This window comes from Hemitrygon akajei, chromosome 9 (genome assembly GCF_048418815.1).
Source record: "Hemitrygon akajei chromosome 9, sHemAka1.3, whole genome shotgun sequence".
NCBI classification, from domain to species: Eukaryota; Metazoa; Chordata; class Chondrichthyes; order Myliobatiformes; family Dasyatidae; genus Hemitrygon; species Hemitrygon akajei.
In genome coordinates, this window is record NC_133132.1 from 73,010,088 (window position 1) to 73,028,035 (window position 17,948).

A 17,948-nucleotide genomic window follows, 5' to 3' on the forward strand; every position below is an offset into this window, starting at 1 on the left:
CTGCCACTGGATGCATTTCTTGCAGGCATAGTTGTCAGGGACATTGGAGGTTTCCCTGCCTTCCTGCATCCAACAAGGAGCATTCCACTATCTTGCCTGGTATTCACACTGCTCTTAATGTGCAATAAAGAAAAATTAAATGGAAAAAAATCTGCCTAAAGCCTTTGCCTCTCTCCACTGAAGCCTCTATGAGCCAAAGCCTGAACTCTGCACTCTTAACGCTGACCAACTCACACGATGGCTGCTCCACTTAAAACTTATTTATTTTGTTAGCCCTTGCCAAGTGCCTAATTATGCACAATCCAAGGTCTTCTTGGGAACTGTGCACTGAATTTCCGTACTGTTTCTTCTCCCCTTTCTTTGAACTCGTTCACCCACTAGGTAATCTAACATCTCCTCTGGAACTTAGAACTAGTTTAAGAGTTCGTATTAGACAAGCTATTTGAATGTGTCAAATTTGGGGGAGGAAAGCATTTTAAATTAGTGAAAAGCAAAAATGAAACTACATATGCTGGAAAGACAAAATGAAATGCACAAAATACTCGGGCTATGTAGGATTTGTGGAATGAGAAACATTTAAATTTTCACATTAAAAGCCTTTTGTCAAAATTGGGAAAGGGAGAAAAACTTAAGTTAACTTTTTTTTCTCTTCCCCAGTTCTGTAGAAAAGTCTGTAAACTGATTTTTTAAATTTTATTCCACAGATATGCATGACCTAATAAATGTTTCCAGCATTTTCTGTTTGCATTGTGAATTGGTGTTACTCATTAAAGACATTTTCCTCTCATTTGTAGAGAGATATTCTCTGTATATTTGTGAGGTAAGCTACCTAGTATCTTTCTGAACTTGCTTTCCTGTTCCAGTTCGACTGTATGCCTGCCTTGATAAAATGCGAGAAGTCTTGGGAGAATCCGCATCGGAGCAAGTGATGGTTGATGCAGTACTGAACTGTGAATATGATGCACATAAAGCCCTCGACCTTGTACTTTCTGAGGAATGCAAGCCCACCCCAGATAAAAAGAACCAAATTACAGCTTCTTCCCGGAAATCCACCATAGGTATGTAAAATATTAAGTTATTTTAGTTTTAAATGTTACTTTGGAAATACAGTGGAGTCTGGTTAATTGGATTCATTGGGACCAGAATATTTCAGCTCGATTAAGCAGCTGAGGCTTCATGGCAATGCTTAAAAATATATGGGGGGAAAATCAAACTATCATTTAACCAAGTGACAAATTATGTATTTAATGAAATACAGAGCAAATTAGAACACTAACAATGCTACTACAGTGCTATAAAACTGTAGTGCCTAATATTTATTGACTGATTCTTTTTATCAGTGTTCTTTTGATAGACCTGTAAATGAACAAATCAGTGCAGATATTTAGTGCATCTCTGGAGACAAACTGTTGACAGGTGTTATTTTTTAAACCTACTGATTCCCACAACTACCTCGACTATACCTTTTCCTACCGTCCTTTAAAATGCTTTTTCCTTTTTCTCAGTTCCTTCACCTCGGCCATATCTATTCCCAAGATGCAGATTTACTTTCCCAGGACATCAGAGGTAGCCTCCTTCAAAGAAAAGGTTCCCTTACTCCACTATTAATGATGCCCTCACCCCATCTTCCCGCTGCCTTAACTGTGGTAGAGTTCCTCTTGTCCTAACCACCTGGCTTCACCTATCACCTAGCTACCCTTCTTCCCTCTGCCACCCACCTTCTTATTCTAGTGTTTACCCCCTTTTTTTCCAGTCCTGAAGAAGGGTCTTGGCTGGAAACATTAACTATTTATTCATTTCCATAGATGCTTTCTGACCCACTGAGTTCCTCCAGCATTTTGTGCGTGTTGATCTAATGCAGATATCGGACTGCCTTTATACAATGCTTTGCACAATTGCATGCCCCAAATCTTCATTTTCATTGTAACATTCAAGATGATTGTCTATACTTTCAAATTCTTCTTAGTTCCTAACTTGTTGGAGTGGAATAGTTTCATTTTCACTCCTAGCCATTTCTGGCATCTCCTGACCTGAATACTTGAAACCATATTGATCAAAGCAATTCCAAATTACCTTACTGGTTATTTCTCAACAACTATCAGTGGCAAAAATCACTGCTTTTTGAACATGAACATATGCTACTGACGCTATTTAACAACCGTCTACTCTAAGCCAGTGGTCCTCAACCACCGGGCCGCAGACCGGTGGTTGGGGACCACTGCTCTAAGCACAGGGTAATGTGTAATGGCCACACAAGTATACACAACTGATGCTAGTTAGAAACTAGTAAGTCTCCTGTCCCAATTAATATAGTATCCCAAATAAATGAAAGGAATCCTGGCTATTTTCTCAATTAGTTTTTGTTCTTTAAGAATTATCTTAAGTAAGTGTATGCTCAGATTAACCAATGACCCAATTAACCAGAATCCACTGTATCTTAAGTTAGCAAAAATTCTGAGTAATATCATTAATTTGTATACTATATGAAGATTGAAACTTGACTACTTCCAATGTGAATCTTTTTATCACCATTAATGGTATTTCAATATAACTTTGAGGCAAAGTGTAATAGTGTATAAAATAGGTAATCAAATCTTAGACACTAGGAATTCTGCAGATGCTGGAAATTTAAGCAACACACATAAAATGCTGATAGAATGCAGCAGGCCAGACAACATCTATAGGAGGAAGTATAGTCGATGTTCAATTAGTCTTGACGAAGGGTCCCAGCCCAAAACGTCGACTGTACTTCCTTCTATAGATGCTGCCTGTCCTGCTGCGTTCCATCAGCATTTTGTGTGTGTTGCTGTTAATCAAATCTTAGAATTATCTTTGCTTGGTTTCCATTGATTAGAGCATTATTATAATGAACACTTGAGGGTATAACTTTTATTACCCAGGTCTTGTACTTCACCTAAATTTTTGAATTTTGTTGAGTGGTTTCTTCTATTGGAAAATCAAGGTGGTAAACACTTTTGAGAGAGTCAGGTTACATAAATTGGGATTAATTCATGTGAAGGAATATACAGTATAAAGACCAATGCTTGAGTAATAATTTCATTTTAACTTAATTGACTTTTTTACATATTTAATTAGTTTCTATTGATATTGTTTTCTTACTATTGATGACTAGTCCTGTTTATTAAGCTATTCTGTTTGAGCTCTATTAGAATATGTGCTTTTCAACATCATTATGTGGAAAATTATTGCAGAAGCTTATTATGAAATAATAGATTTGTAAAATCAGTAAAAAGGAGAAAAAATATCAAAATCAGAACATTAAACGTGTCTTTTTTTTGTATCTTGATTTTTAAGCAAATGATTTCTGAACACCAGAAATAGATATCGTGGGAGAAGGGAAAATTAAATATAAAGAGGAGATGCTAAAAATGCAGTTCAAGCAGGTGGAGGAATCAATTTCGCTCACTACATATCTTTCCTTGATTCCTTTTCTTTATCTTTTCTAGTTGGGGATTTTTACCAAGTGCTTTAATTTCCTTTAAGTTGTACATTTACATAACTATACATTTATACATTTTAAAAGTATTTACTTCTAAAGAATGCCATTTCTTAAGGATCAATGGAGCCTCTGCTTTTGATTTGAATTTTTTTTTGTGTCTTGGCCTAATCATGACTGACTGAAATCCATGTTAGTCATTATGTTGTTTCCAATATATTTGCAAGTTTACTGAATAAAACAGTTGCTCGGCAATTTTGTGACTATTTGTAAACAAACATTTGTTGAATTGGAGCTCTAGTACAGCAGTACTATTCAGTTTCTTAATATGAGCTACTTTAAAAGTGAGACTTTTACAGCATAATATTCGTGTTTTCATACATATCTACTGTTGTGTTGAATGCTGAGTCATGTGTAACCCTAAACTAAATCCTTTCATAAATACTTATCACTACTATTTCAAATCCACATAAATGAGTAAAGAATTCTCCCTACTTTGAAGTCTCATTGTTAAGAATATTGAATTGATTGCAAAGTTCACAAAAATGTGCCCTAAGAACAGAGTTCTGTAAATGTCTTTGGCTCTTCTGAAGGGTTTACTTCATGTTGTGACTCAAAAGGTATGTTAGTTTTATGCTGTAATGAAATACACGTATTCTAATGTAGGTCTGAAATGTGTGTGACTCCAGGCCCAGAATAATCTTGTTGACTCTTATGCAAGCATTGAAGCATGACCAAACAACCAGTTGTTTCAAAATGGTGCCACTCTTACATAACTTGGCATTGTATTCAATTGCCTTGGTTTGAAATGATTTGCCTGCCTTTTCATATTTTTCATAAAGCTTAAAAATCAACCTTCTATAATGCTTTCTATTTTAGGGAACTAAGCCCTAGTGATGTCTCAATGCGCACAAATCCTTTGTGCACTAATCATAAACAAAAAATAATTTTTGAGTCCTAGAAATCTATAGTTGATGTAATTACTTAGCAGTTTCAGAATACCCATGGAGAAAGAAGCAGTTAACATTTATAAACACGAGGAAGTCTGCAGATGCTGGAAATCCAAAGCAACAGACAAAATGCTAGAGGAACTCAGCAGGTCAGGCAACATCTATGGAAATGAATAAACAGTTGATTTTTTGAGCCAAGGACGGAGAAGGAAGGGGGAGATGCCAGAATCATTTAACCATTTCAGTTTTCTTTCAGGCTTAAAGATCAATGACTAATCTTTTCTCTTTTGACATGCTGAGTTTATAGTATTTTGTTCTTAGTGTAATTGGGCTTTTGAACTGGGTCAGATTCGCACATTGTCATCTTTGCTGTGAACACAGATGCATTGAAATGCTTTGCCATACAGATTTAATCATCTTTATGGTGGCTACATTTAAGAGGCCTGGGTCTCATTGTTCTTTTTGTTTAATGTTGAATGCAGATTGGTATAAAAATGAAGCACTTGAATAATTTTTTTCTGTCTTGCATATCAAGAATATTAATTGTTTTCTAATTTATATAAAGGATGACTGTTACTAATTGTAAAGTATAACACAAGAGCCTTGTGCTTGTGCAGTTGCTGATGAGTAAGACTGCAGATTTTTTTTTAACTTAGCCAACCAGATGATCAAAGTAGCTACCTATGTTTATTGCTAAGCAAGGGAGAATGTTCTAAAGTTTTAATCTTGCTGAAGGCAACCACCAGCTATGGAACTCTAGTTGTTCAGCAGTTGTTAGATGGCATTAACCAGGCACATGTTGGTCAAAATTATTTGTATATCCATTGACTTTATTGGTTGGAGAGAATTATTAGTGAAGATTTGCTCAACCCGTGGCAGTACCAGTCTTGGAGTCATTGGCACATACAGTAATAGTGAAGCTGACATTATACATGCATCTGCTTTATAGGTAGTCTTGCTGCTTAGTATTGAATCTGAATTTTGGTATCTGGTTTCAAGGATTCATCCTGTGCTTGGTTAGGTAACTGATCAACTAGGAGTTACTGTAAGGAGGATGGTGCGAAGGGAGAATGTTATCTCGTATTAGAACTTTAAAATCTCCTGTTTGAAACTTAGTAATGTGCTTTGTAATGTTGAAGATCCCTTGAGTCCCATGAGGATCTTCAATGGATAGAATTGTCCATTCTGTTTATTAATGATAACCCAATAGAGGGAAAAGCATTCAAATTTCTCAATAGTATGAAGATTTGTGGCATTGCACATAAAATACAATTACAGGAAACATTGAAAAAATTGTGATAGATAGATCTACATGGGCAAGTGTGAGATCATCATTTTAGACTATTAAAAAGTGTGGATGTAAGTATTTTAATGGTGAATAGCAATAAACTGGGGATCAAAATGAATTTAGGAGTCTGTGTGCAAAAGTGAGTGGTAGGGTTGTTTTATTTAAATAAATGATCAGGCTTTTGGAATGTTAGCCCTTGCGTCCAGAGGGTTAGAGTTCAAAGGGCTTTCTGAGCTCATTTAGAGGGAAATCTTGCCTGACAAATCTGTTCAAATTACTTGATGAAATAACAGAGCAGGATAGACAAAGTAGACTTAGTGGATGTTGTTTAATTTGAAATCAAGTTAGCACATGATGCTGCTTATGTCTGGTGGTAAGAGCCCATGGTATTACATGAAAGATATCAGCAGAGGTGGAAGATTGGCAAGAGGAAAAGAGTGGGAATAAAGGGCGCATACTCTGGTTGGCTGCTTGTTGGTTTGTGGTGTTCTGCAGGAATCAGTATTGAGCCCACTTCTTTTCACATTATATATCAGTGATTTGGATGATGGAATTGGTGGCTTTGTTGCCACGTTTTTAGATGATACAAAGATAGGTGGAGGGACAGGTAGTGTTGAAGAAGCAGGGAGTCTGAAGAAGGACTTAGACCGATTTGGAGAATGGGCAAAGAAGTGGCAGATGAAATAAAGTATAGGGTAGTGTTTGGTCATGGACTTTGGTAGAAGGAATAAAGTCCTAGACTATTTTTCAGACGGCGAAAGTTCAGTAATCGGAGGTGCAAAAGGATTTGGAAGTCCTTGTTCAAGATTCCCTAAAGGTTAATTTGCAGGTTGATTCAGTGGTAAGAAAGGCAAATACAACGCTTACATTCATTTCAAGAGGACTAGAATATGTGAGCAATGATGTAATGCATTGGTCAGACTGTACTTGGAATATTGTGAGCAGGTTTAGGCTCCTTATCTAAGAAAAGATGCTCTGGCATTGGAGAGGGTCCAGCGGAGGTTCACAGCAATGATTCTGGGAACTAAGGGGTTAGTATATGAGGAGTGTTTGATGGCTCTGGGTTTGTACTCACTGGAGTTGAGAAGAATGAGGGAGGATCTCATTGAAATCTTCAAATATTGAAAAACCTGGATAGTATAGATGTGGAGAGGATGTTTCTTGGAGTGGGTGAGTCTAGGACCAGAGGTCACAACCTTAGAATAGAGTGACATCCATTTAAAGTGGAGATGAGGAATTTCTTTAGCCGGAGGGTGGTGAGTCGATGGAATTCATTGCCACGAGTTGCTATAGAGGCTGCATCATCAAGTATATGTAAAGCAGCGGTTGATATTTTCTTAATTAGTCAGGACATCAAAGCTTCCTGGGAGAAGGCAGGAGAATGAGTTTGAGGGTGCAATGAATTAGCTATGATGGATTGGCAGAGCAGACTCAATGGGCCAAGTGGCCTAAATCTGCTCCTGTGTCTTATAGTCTTAGTGCATTGAAATCAGAGAATGATTTTTTTTTTGAGATTTAAAGATCAGACAACAGTTGATTTAAAAATAAATGTAAATCTAGAGGATTAAGTGCTTTCTAATTGGGATGAAGCAATGAGCAAGTATTCCATATTTTTAATTTACTGGAGTGTACTGACTTTAATTTGATTTTATATATTTATTTAGTAACAAATGCCTTTTTTTTCACTTTTCTTGTGGTTCCATCTTTCAATGCGATGAATTTGGGAATTGCCATTGGGCTTCTGAATTCCTGTTTGGTTTCTTGCCCATCTGACTATTTCTGGCTATCGTAAGGTAAGGAGACCCATTTCATTCATCAAAATTAGTAGTTTCCAAGCATACAGATTCATGTTTTCCAGTACCCTTATTATATGATGCTGATAGTTCTTCAACTTTTGATTTGAGTATTCTCTTATCAACTAAGTCTGAGCAAAGTTGTGTGTCGTCTGCTCCTGTGGTAGCTCATGAATCTATTAATAATGAAAGTGCAAATGAGGGTGACCAAACCCTAACACAGAGTGTTTCTTTGTCGGAAATGATCAAAGAAACCCCAAATTTATTGCAGACACATACAAGGGTACCAAATGGCCCATTTGCTGATGAGACTACAATAAATTCACAAAGAGGTATTAACCTTGCAGATCTAATTAAAGACTGTGAAGGTAATAGCCAAGATTTGAATCCACTCATTTTATCTGTATTACCTAATGTGATGGATTGTACTAGGCTTTCCACGGACAAAACCAAGTTGTCTTTATCGACACAAAATAAGTCTGAAGGAATCTTGCAGCCTGCACCTACAGAATTGCTCTTTAAAGTAGGGGATACCAATCATATCCAGCCTACCTATTTAACTTTGTCATCACAAAACCCTGAGTGTTTAGTACCATCACTTAAGGGTTTGAATCTGATTGAACAGCTGAACCAACATCAGAAAAAAAATGATGGACGTAATGATTCATGGGATACAGCAGGTCAAAGCAGTCTGAAAGACATAGTAGAAATGCATGGAAGTTTGTCCTTTCCTCAATGTGGAAGTCCATCTCTAGCAGATCTCATTGAAGAACATAAAAAAGGTAGCCCAAGCCCTTCTGATTCTCCCTCAGTTCCTCAATGTAGCTCTACGGACAGTGTAATATTGCCGTTAGGGTCTTTGTCATTGGCACAGTTAGCTGGTGAAAGTCAGAATAAAGCTGCTGGTTCTTTGTCATCTTTAATGCACTCAAAACCATTGAATACTTCTGAATTGGAAAATATGTCACTGTTTGATTTAATAACTGAAAATGTTCAAGTACCTGAAAATTCAAAAGCACAGGGTATTCATTTTGACACGTGTAAAAAGCAGCAGGCTGTAGGAAAAACTGTTTGGCAGCGATCTACTGATTCAAAAGTGGTCATGAAAAATAAATCCTTGAAAACTACACTTCTTGAGAAGTCTACTCAAAGTAAAAAAACTGTGAATTTGTATAAAGCGTTTAATGGGAATGTGAGCATTCGTAATCGCAAGCCATCAAGGAGGACAAGGACCACTTCTTGGACAAAACGTTGTTGTGCTGAACCATCTTGGTTTGCTCTTGCTATCTGTTTTCAGAATCCCATAAAGAAAAAGAAAAATTCATTGCTTATTCATAAGTCATTTTTGTATAGCAGACAAGTTCCAGAGAGAATGGAGAAAGATCAGGGCCTTTTGTTTGAAATAAAACCATTTGACTTCAGTACACCTTCGCCAGATGATATTGTAAAGGCCAGTCAGAAAAAAGTATTTCATTAGAGTATAGGACTTAGCATATAATGCTGCCTCACTTTGTATTTATATTCAATTGTGAACTGAGTCATCAGAAGAGATGATTTTGTTTTAGATCGGAATACTTACCATCAACTCATTTTTTGTTAAGCTCTTTCTCATTTGATTCACAAGTGTTGGCCTTTCCAACTGCTACTGCAGGTTGAATAAAATTTCTAATGTAGAAGATTGAATGTTATTACAAAATCTTCCAAATGACATGGTTAATTCAACCAGTGGTTACTGTCTTACGCAGAGCTGAACTTTACCTCAAAAGCAAACAATGTTTCAAATTTTGGTAAAGTTTTTTAAAAAAGATTCTGAAAATATAGTTACATTTCTGTAGACCAACCTATATGAAACCGACAAAGCTTGTTTTTATTTTTCTAACATTCTTATGCATGTTTTACAGAAGTGCAGTTCTGCTGTATTTTAATCTTTGTAAATATTCAGATTTCATTTTGTAATGGGGAAAAAATCTTCCCCAATTTCAAAAATTTCTTTGGTTTACACTGGCAATATTAACAAAAAATGGATTTTTGCAGCAAGTCAATAACTCTGCTAAAGACAAGAATTCTTAAGAACATAATTCAGATTTTTATTGATTTAAGAACCTTTTAAAGGAATAGATAAAACCAGCTAATGGCATTTTTGGTGATGGTAGTGATTGGGAGAATTGGTGGTGTTTTCAGTACGTTAGAATTTACTATTGAACTCAGCTGAGGACCATGCAAAATACTATTTTCTCTGGTGGAATTTTATATACAAGTCCAGAGTAGTTATTTTTAAGATTGTAAGTTTGTACTGATTTCTGTCAGCTTTTCAATTGAAAAATGACTCATATATTGTGAACAGTTTGAAGTTGTATTCAGTGTTTACCTACTTTCATTTTGTTGGCATTTTTGAATATTTGAATGTGTAATAATAATGCTGGCACATGTGTTTTTATGCCATAGCTGATACTGTTAGAGCTTATTTTAATTATTAATTAAGGTGGTGAAGATTCCTCTCATTTCTCCGAGGTTAATAAGTAACTGCAGATGGCCCCGAGTAGTTGAATTCTTAAATGCTTGACTTCCTCCTGTGATGCTTAACCCACTGTCCCAATCTGCCGTAAATGGTTGTCAATCCACAGACATCATATGTCCAGTATATTTAAACCTTTGTGACCTGGAAGTTATTGAAAGCCTAGAATTTTAGGCTTGAACTACTGTTTTCCTCCTGCTCTTGACCAAGCATGTTTTATGGTGTTTCATTCTTAACATGTTTACATTCAGGCAAGATTTTTGACAAATTTAGAAAACTAAAATGATTTGAATTTATTCATAAAGCAAAGTTTTAATGTGTATATTTTAAAGAGTTATCTTGCAAGTGTGTATACGTGTATATATTTTTATATGTAAAAGTTTAAATGAGTAAATTCAGATTTTGTGATTTTTTTATTTGTATATTGAAAATTTGAAGTTTTAATTCAATTGCAGTCAATCTTCTGGATTCTGTACTGGATGAATAAATTCATTTAAAATAAATTGACCCAGATTTTGTGTTGGGAATATTAATGAGGATAACGACATTCATTGCTAATTTTATACGTCTTCAAAGTGGTTGGGTGGGGGAAGTAGCTCAGGAACTGTGATGTTCAGAAAAAGTAATGCATAATTAAGTGTAGAAACCTATACTGCTAAGTTGCTAACTGGTACTCTGAACTGATGGGATGTTTCAGAAATCTTTAAGTTTTTGCGACCCCTAATATTTAGCTAATTAACTTGGCAGAACTGGAACTTGTGCATCTGATGCAATGGATTTTAAAATTGTGAACATCTGGGACTGAAAATGTAATCTTGCATATAAACTCTTTATTCTTCAGAATGTAGTGTTGGAAATGTAAAAAAAAATCTTAATCAGTCAGTTTGTTTTTTTTCTTGATCTTCTTCATTCTTCTTCATCTTGATTCCCAATCTTTATTTCCCTTTATGTGCATGTTGTCTGAATTATAATTGATAAGTTTGAATTGTCAATGAAAGTGCTTGTATTTTTTTGCTATATGCACATGCCATACACTCCCTGTAGATGGTGTTACATTGAATCAGTGAACTGCTCTTTGAAAGAATAAAGTAAACACAATTGATTATTTTGTTCCTACCTGACTAATACAAAGCTATTTTGAAGAAATTCTTCCTTCATCGATTGAGCTAAGTGTGGATTATAATAACACAATGTCCTTTGTGCTCTGCTTTTCAAATTCACTTCCTTTGATTTTAGTGTGACTGAAATTTGTTGGCTAAATACATTGCACAGCTGTTGCTATATTTTACATTTGCCACAAGTGTCGATGGTTTTTATTTCAAATATTTATTAACTATGAAATTCTTTAAAAATAATATAACTCACATTCCCTAAATTAATATTAGCAAACTTTTATTGGAACGGAGTAACAAAAGAGGATCATACTATAATCACTCTGCAATTATCTATATGCAGATCATGGCTTTCAGTAAGCTTTTACTTTCAAATTGAGAGTGCAGCTTCAAGCACAACTGTGACAGTAATTTTCACCAAATATAAGTAAGTTCTGCACAAAATAGGTAATTATGAAGCAACTCTACAGCATATATATTCATATTGGAGTTTATTGAATTTGGAAACCAATAGGTGAGTATGGAGTTAGTGAAATCTTATTTATGTAGATGATTTATGACATTTTTGTTAAAAACTTTTACTTGTCAAAAAGAAAGATATCCAAAAAGTGGAATAAAATGCATTGAGTTCTTGTTATGTTGTCATTGCACATTCTTCTGGATGAAAGATAGCATGTACAAAATGAGGATAAAACTCATCTGACACTTCCCTTGTGCTTCAATTCCCATAGCAATTACGTTTTTAAAATGACAGTGTGTAATTAGATAATTGGTGCTGTTTCCCAGATGATAGCAGCTGGAGCAGTTTGTGTTTGGGGTTACCTGGGTCCCCAATTATCCTTCTGGACCCTTTTACACACCTGTCTTTGTAAATGTCCTGAATAATGGGAAGTTCACATTTACAGATATGCTGGGCTGTCCGCACCACTCTGCAGATCTTGCGATTGAGGGAAGTACAGTTCCCATACCAGGCAGTGATGCAGCCAGTCAGGATGGTCTCAGTTGTGCCACTGTAGAAAGTCCTTAGGATCTGTGAACTCATGCCGAACTTACTCAGCTGTCTGAGGTAAAAGAGGTTCTGCTGTGCATTTTTTTTCACCACACAGCCAGTGTGTACAGACCAAGGGAGGTCCTCGGTGATGTGTATACTGAGGAACTTAAAAGTTGTTCGCCCTCAACCCCAGGTCCATTGATGTCAGTAGGGGTTAGCCTGTCTTCATTTCTCCTGTAGTCCACAACCAGCTCCTTTGTTTTTGTGACATCGAGAGAGAGGTTGTTTTCTTGACACGATTGTGTCAGGATGATGACTTCTCTGTAGGCTGCCTTATTATTGTTTGAGATTAGGCCAATCAATGTAGTATCATCTGCAAGTTTAATTGGCAGATAGGAGCTGTAGATGGTATCACAGTCATAGGTATACTGAGAAGGAGGCTTCGGGTACAGCCCTGGGGGGGGGGGGGGGGGGGGGGGGCTCCTGTGCTGAGTGTTAGAGGGGCAGTGGTGAGGGAGCCCATTCTTACCGCCTGCCGGCGATCTGACTGGAAGTCCAGGATCCACCTGCACAAGGCAGGGTGAAGGCTGAGGTTTCTGAGCTTCTTGTCGAGCCTGGAGTGAATTATGATGTTTAATACTGAACTGTAGTCCCAAGAACAGCATTCTCACAAAAGCATCCTTCTTCTCCAGATGTTTAAGGATAGTGTGTAGTGCTGTGGCTATTGTGCTGTCTGTGGATAGGTTGTGTCAGTAGGTGAATTGTAGGGGATCCAGTGTGGGTGGTAGCATGCTGTAGATGTAGTCCTTGACCCGCCTGTCTAAGCATTTGCATATTATTAAGGTGAGTGCAACAGGACGCCAGTTCAATTTTGCCTGGGAGATTATTCCTTTTCATGCACAACAATCAAGTAGTTGTAGTTCATTTGATATTTTAGTTGTATATATTTTGTAATTCCAGGGTGAAAACTCAGACTGCAAGATCTGTCATTTCTTTCTTTTTAAAATTTTTTTTATTATTAGTTTTTCAAAACATTTTACAAATTAAAAACCCCAAATCCCAATGAGGAACATTAATACAGTGCAAAATTAAGCATACAATAACAATATGCTACAAAGAAAGAGAATTTAACAAAAAAAGCACCTAAATTAAAGACAGGTAAGCTTAGTATCCTCCCCAAGCCCCACAACACAAGAAAAAAACAACAACTCCAGACCAACCACACCACAATATAGAGAATATAAGTCAGGACAGTCAAACTCCCAGACTGTGAATACACTTAGCAACAGAGGATAATAATGCCTACTACCAGAAAAAAAAGGGAGCTGAAAGCAAGGGACCGAAAAGAAGAAGAAAAAAAAACCCTAGTCAAGAGGAAGGTTATGAAAGTACTCGATAAAAGGTCCCCAGACCTTATGGAACTTTAGATCCGAATTAAGAACTGAATAATGAATTTTTTCGAGGTCCAAGCAGGCCATAGTGTCATTAAGCCATTGCGCATGAGTGGGCGGGGCAACATCTCTCCATTTAAGGAGGATCAAGCGTCTAGCCAGGAGAGAGGCAAAGGATAATATTCGGCATTTGGTCGGATCCAGACATAGATCTGTCTCGCCCCAAAAACCGAACAGAGCAATTAAGGGGTTTGGTTCTAGGTGCTGATTCAGAATACACGATAATGTAGTGAAGACATCTTTCCAGAATTTCTCCAAGCTAGGACAGAACCAGTACATATGGATGAGAGAGGCCACGCCCCTCTTGCATTTATCACAGAGCGGACTAATGCCAGGGTAGAATCGAGATAGTTTAGATTTAGACATATGGGCTCTATGAACAATCTTAAACTGTAAAAGGCAATGGCGAGCACAAAGAGAGGTTGAGTTAACTGATTTGAGAACTGAGTCCCAGCTCTCCTCGGATAAGGAGATATTTAAATCCTGCTCCCAGGCCATTTTAATTTTATCCACAGGGGCCCGTCGTAAGGCTGCTAGTTTATCTCTGATAATTGATATTAAACCTTTACCTAGTGGATTAATGGAAAGAAATAGGTCCATAACATTTTTTGCAGGCATTTCAGGAAAGTTAGGAATTAAGGGAGCAATAAAGTGTCGGACTTGGAGATATCTGAAAAAATGAGCATTAGGCAGATTGAACTTAACAGAGAGCTGCTGAAAAGAAGCGAAGCGATTATCAATGAAAAGATCTTCAAAATGTCTAATGCCCTTCCTATACCAAACATGGAATGCTGAATCGTACGTAGTAGGTAAAAAAAAGGTGATTATGTGCGACAGGGCTGGAAATGGAGAACCCCTGGAAACCGTAGCATTTCCTGAACTGGGCCCATATACACAAAGTGTGTCTAACAAGAGGATTGGCTATTGATCTGGGCAGACTACTAGGAAGTGCAGAGCCAAGAAGTGCAGAGATAGATCATTCTTCAGCTCCATTGCCACCCAGTTAGGGCACTCGGGTTGGCCGTGGAAGAAAGACCAAAAGGTAGCACAGCATATATTAGCTGCCCAATAATATAAACGAAAGTTAGGTAAAGCCATGCCACCCTCTTTTTTAGATTTTTGGAGATGGATTTTATTAATTCTAGTGCACTTATTCTGCCACAGATATGACAAAATAATAGAGTCTAAGTAATCAAAGAAAGATTTAGGAATAAAAATTGGGATAGGTTGAAATAAGTATAAGAATTTGGGGAGAACATACATTTTAACAACGTTAATACGACCTACCAAAGACACAGATAGAGGTGACCATTGTACCAGACTCTGTTTTATAGCATATGAAAGATTGGCAAAGTTTTCACGAAAGAGGTCTTTAAAGTTCCTTGTGACTGTAATTCCAAGATAAGTAAATTGGTTATGGACTACTTTAAAAGGGAGATCACGAAATGTTAGTTCTTGTGCTTCTTTATTAATTGGGAAAAGTTCACTCTTATGTAAATTAAGTTTATAGCCAGAGATCTGGCTAAACTGGTCAAGAAGTGAAAACATTAGAGGTAAGGATGTAGACGGATTTGAAAGAAAGAGTACCGTAATAAGTCATCAGCATAGAGAGAAACTTTATGCTCAACACCCCCTTTCCAAATCCCGGTCAATTCAGGACAGTTTCAAAATGCTATCGCCAGAGGTTCTATAGCCAAATCAAAGAGAAAGGGACTTAAGGGGCATCCCTGATGGGTGCCACGTTTGAGATTAAATACTTGGGATTTCTGAGATCTGTCATTTCTTAAATCAATGATTTTCAATTAGGGATGTATCACAGGCAGTCAAATTAGAGTTTTTTGTCATTTGCACAAGTACAGGTGAAATGAAAATTTTTTTACAGCAGCATTTCAGGCACCTAACAAAAAAAACATAAACTAATTATATAGTTTTTACAGGAAAGGACATAAACAGAAAATTGTTAAAGAACTGAATGGTTGAAGGAATATAGCAACTCTTGAAGCTGGTGGTGTTGTGCTTCAGGGTTCTGTACCTTGTGCTGCCTGATGGCATTGCTCAGAGATGGCATGGCCCGAATGATGAGGATCTATGATATTCCCTTCTTGAGGCAACACCTGCAGATAGTAACAGTGGTGGGCAGGGGTGTTCTTACTGACTATTATGCCACTGGCATTTAAGGCAGCAAAGTTTCTAAGAAAGTAGGATTCTCTTAATGTATCTTCCTCCACCCTGGGATAAAGGCATTGGCCGTTCTCTCTTATCTATGCCTCTTAATATGTATACGCCTCTTAATATGTATACACCTCTTAACAAGTCTCATCCTGTCCTCCTCCACTCCAAAGAGAAAAGTCCTTGCTTGCTCACTCCTTTCTCCTAGGACGTATTCTGTAATCCAGGCAGCATCCTGGTAAATCTCCAGGTAGATGATGAAGCAATCAGAACTGGGCACAACACTCCAAATGGGGTCTAACCAGAGTTTTATGGAGCTGCAGTGTTACCTCATGCTTTGAACTCAACCACTGACTAATGAAAGCCAACACATCATATGCTTCTGACCTACCCTATCAACTTGTGTGACAGCTGAGAAGGATCAATGGACGTGGACACCAAGATCCCTTTATTCCACTACAAAGTTGAGGATCCTGCCTTTCAACCTGTACTCTGTCTTCAAGTTTGTGTTTCGAAAGTGAATCGCTTTATTCCTTTCTAGATTGAACTCTTCCTACCACTTCTCAACTGAGCTCTACATCCTATCAATGTTGGCTGTAACCTATGACAGCCATTGACACTATCCACAACATCACCAACGTTCATGTTATCTGCAAACTTGCTAATACACCCTTTCACATTCTCAGCCAGGTCATTTATAAAAATTATAAAGGGAAGAGGTCCTAGAAAAGATCCCTGCGGAACTCCACTGGTCACCGATCTCCAGGCAGAACATGCTTCATCTGCTAGCACTGTCTGTCTTATGTGGGCAAGCCAATTCTGAATCCACGGTGACATGTTTACCTATATCCCATGCCTCCTAAATTTCTGAATGGTCCTACCCTGGGAACTTTGTTCAATGCCTTTCTAAAATCTATATACATTTTAAGACCTTAAGATATAGGAGCAGAATTAGAATCTTTACATCGTGACTTTTTTAGTTGCATTCTGTTGGTTTTTAAAAGCTTCCCAATCCTCTAACTTCTCACTAATTTTTGCTCTATTGTATGCCCTCTCTAGCTTTTGTGTTGGCTTTGACTTCTCTTGTTAGCCTTAGTTGTGTCATCTTTCTTTTAGTATACTTGTTCCTCTTTGGGATGTATATAACCTGTGCCTTCTGAATTGGTTCCAGAAACTCCAGCCATTGCTGTTCTGCTGTCATCCCTGTCAGTGTTTTTTTTCCAATCAATTCTAGCCAGCTCATCTCTCATGCCTCTATAATTCCCTTTACTCCACTGTAATACTGATATATCTGACTTCAGCTTATGCTTCTCAATTTCAGGGTGCATTTGATCATATTATGATCACTTGCCCCTGAGGGTTCTTTTGCCTTAAGCTCTCTAATCAATTCTGGTTCATTGCACGACACTAATCTGGAATAGCTGATTCCTCCAGGGGGTTTAACCATGTGCTGTGCTAAAAAACTATCTTTTAAGCATTCTAGAAATTTCCCTTCCTGGAATCCAACCTGATTTTCCCGATCTACCTACTTAGTGACTATGACTATTTAAACATTGCCATTTTGGCATGCATTTTCTATCTGCCTTTGTAATTTACTACTGTTTTGGGGTCTGTATACAACACCTTCCGACCCTTATGTCACCTCCTAATAATTTGATTTCATTTTTTTTTATCAACAGAGCAACACCGCCCCTTCTACCTTTCTGCCTGTCCTTTCAATACAGTATGTATCCTTGGATATTAAGCTCCCAGCTGTAATCTTTCAGCCATGATTCAGTGATACCTACAACATCATACCTGCCAATCTGCAAATGTTCTGCAAGTTTACTTATTCCATATACACCAAGTCCAATACTCTTCCTTCATTAAATTGTTTTGTTACTACCTTGAAGAATTCAGTAAGGTTTGTGAGGCACAACTACCTATCACAAAGCCAAGATGATTATCCCTAATCACATTATGCTTCTCCAAATATTCATAAATCCTCTCCCAATAGTTTGCTCACCATGATGTAAAACTCATCTGTAACTCCCAGGATTATTTCTATTACCTTTCTTCAACAAAGGCACAATGTTTGTCGACCTCTAATCTTCTGGTACTACTGTGGCCAATGAGGATGCAACAGCAATTTCTTCTTTTGCTTTCTATAGTAAACTCTCACCTTGAAGTTGCCCGCATTTCTATTGGATAAAGATAATTCTGGTTATCTACTCGATCTGTTT

The 17,948-nt window shown here is 37.3% G+C and overlaps 1 protein-coding gene across 2 annotated transcripts in view; it reads left to right on the forward strand.

The window, feature by feature from the left end:
* Positions 1–17,948, forward strand: part of hbs1l (HBS1-like translational GTPase) — a 171,915-nt gene that overhangs the window by 30,727 nt on the left and 123,240 nt on the right. The window contains exons 4-5 of one of the 2 annotated variants that reach the window (XM_073056324.1): positions 864–1,058; positions 7,494–8,270. In XM_073056324.1, coding sequence (XP_072912425.1) covers positions 864–1,058; positions 7,494–8,270 — 972 coding nt within the window. The remainder of the gene's footprint in view (positions 1–863; positions 1,059–7,493; positions 8,271–17,948) is intronic. The other variant, XM_073056325.1, reaches the window with a different exon arrangement.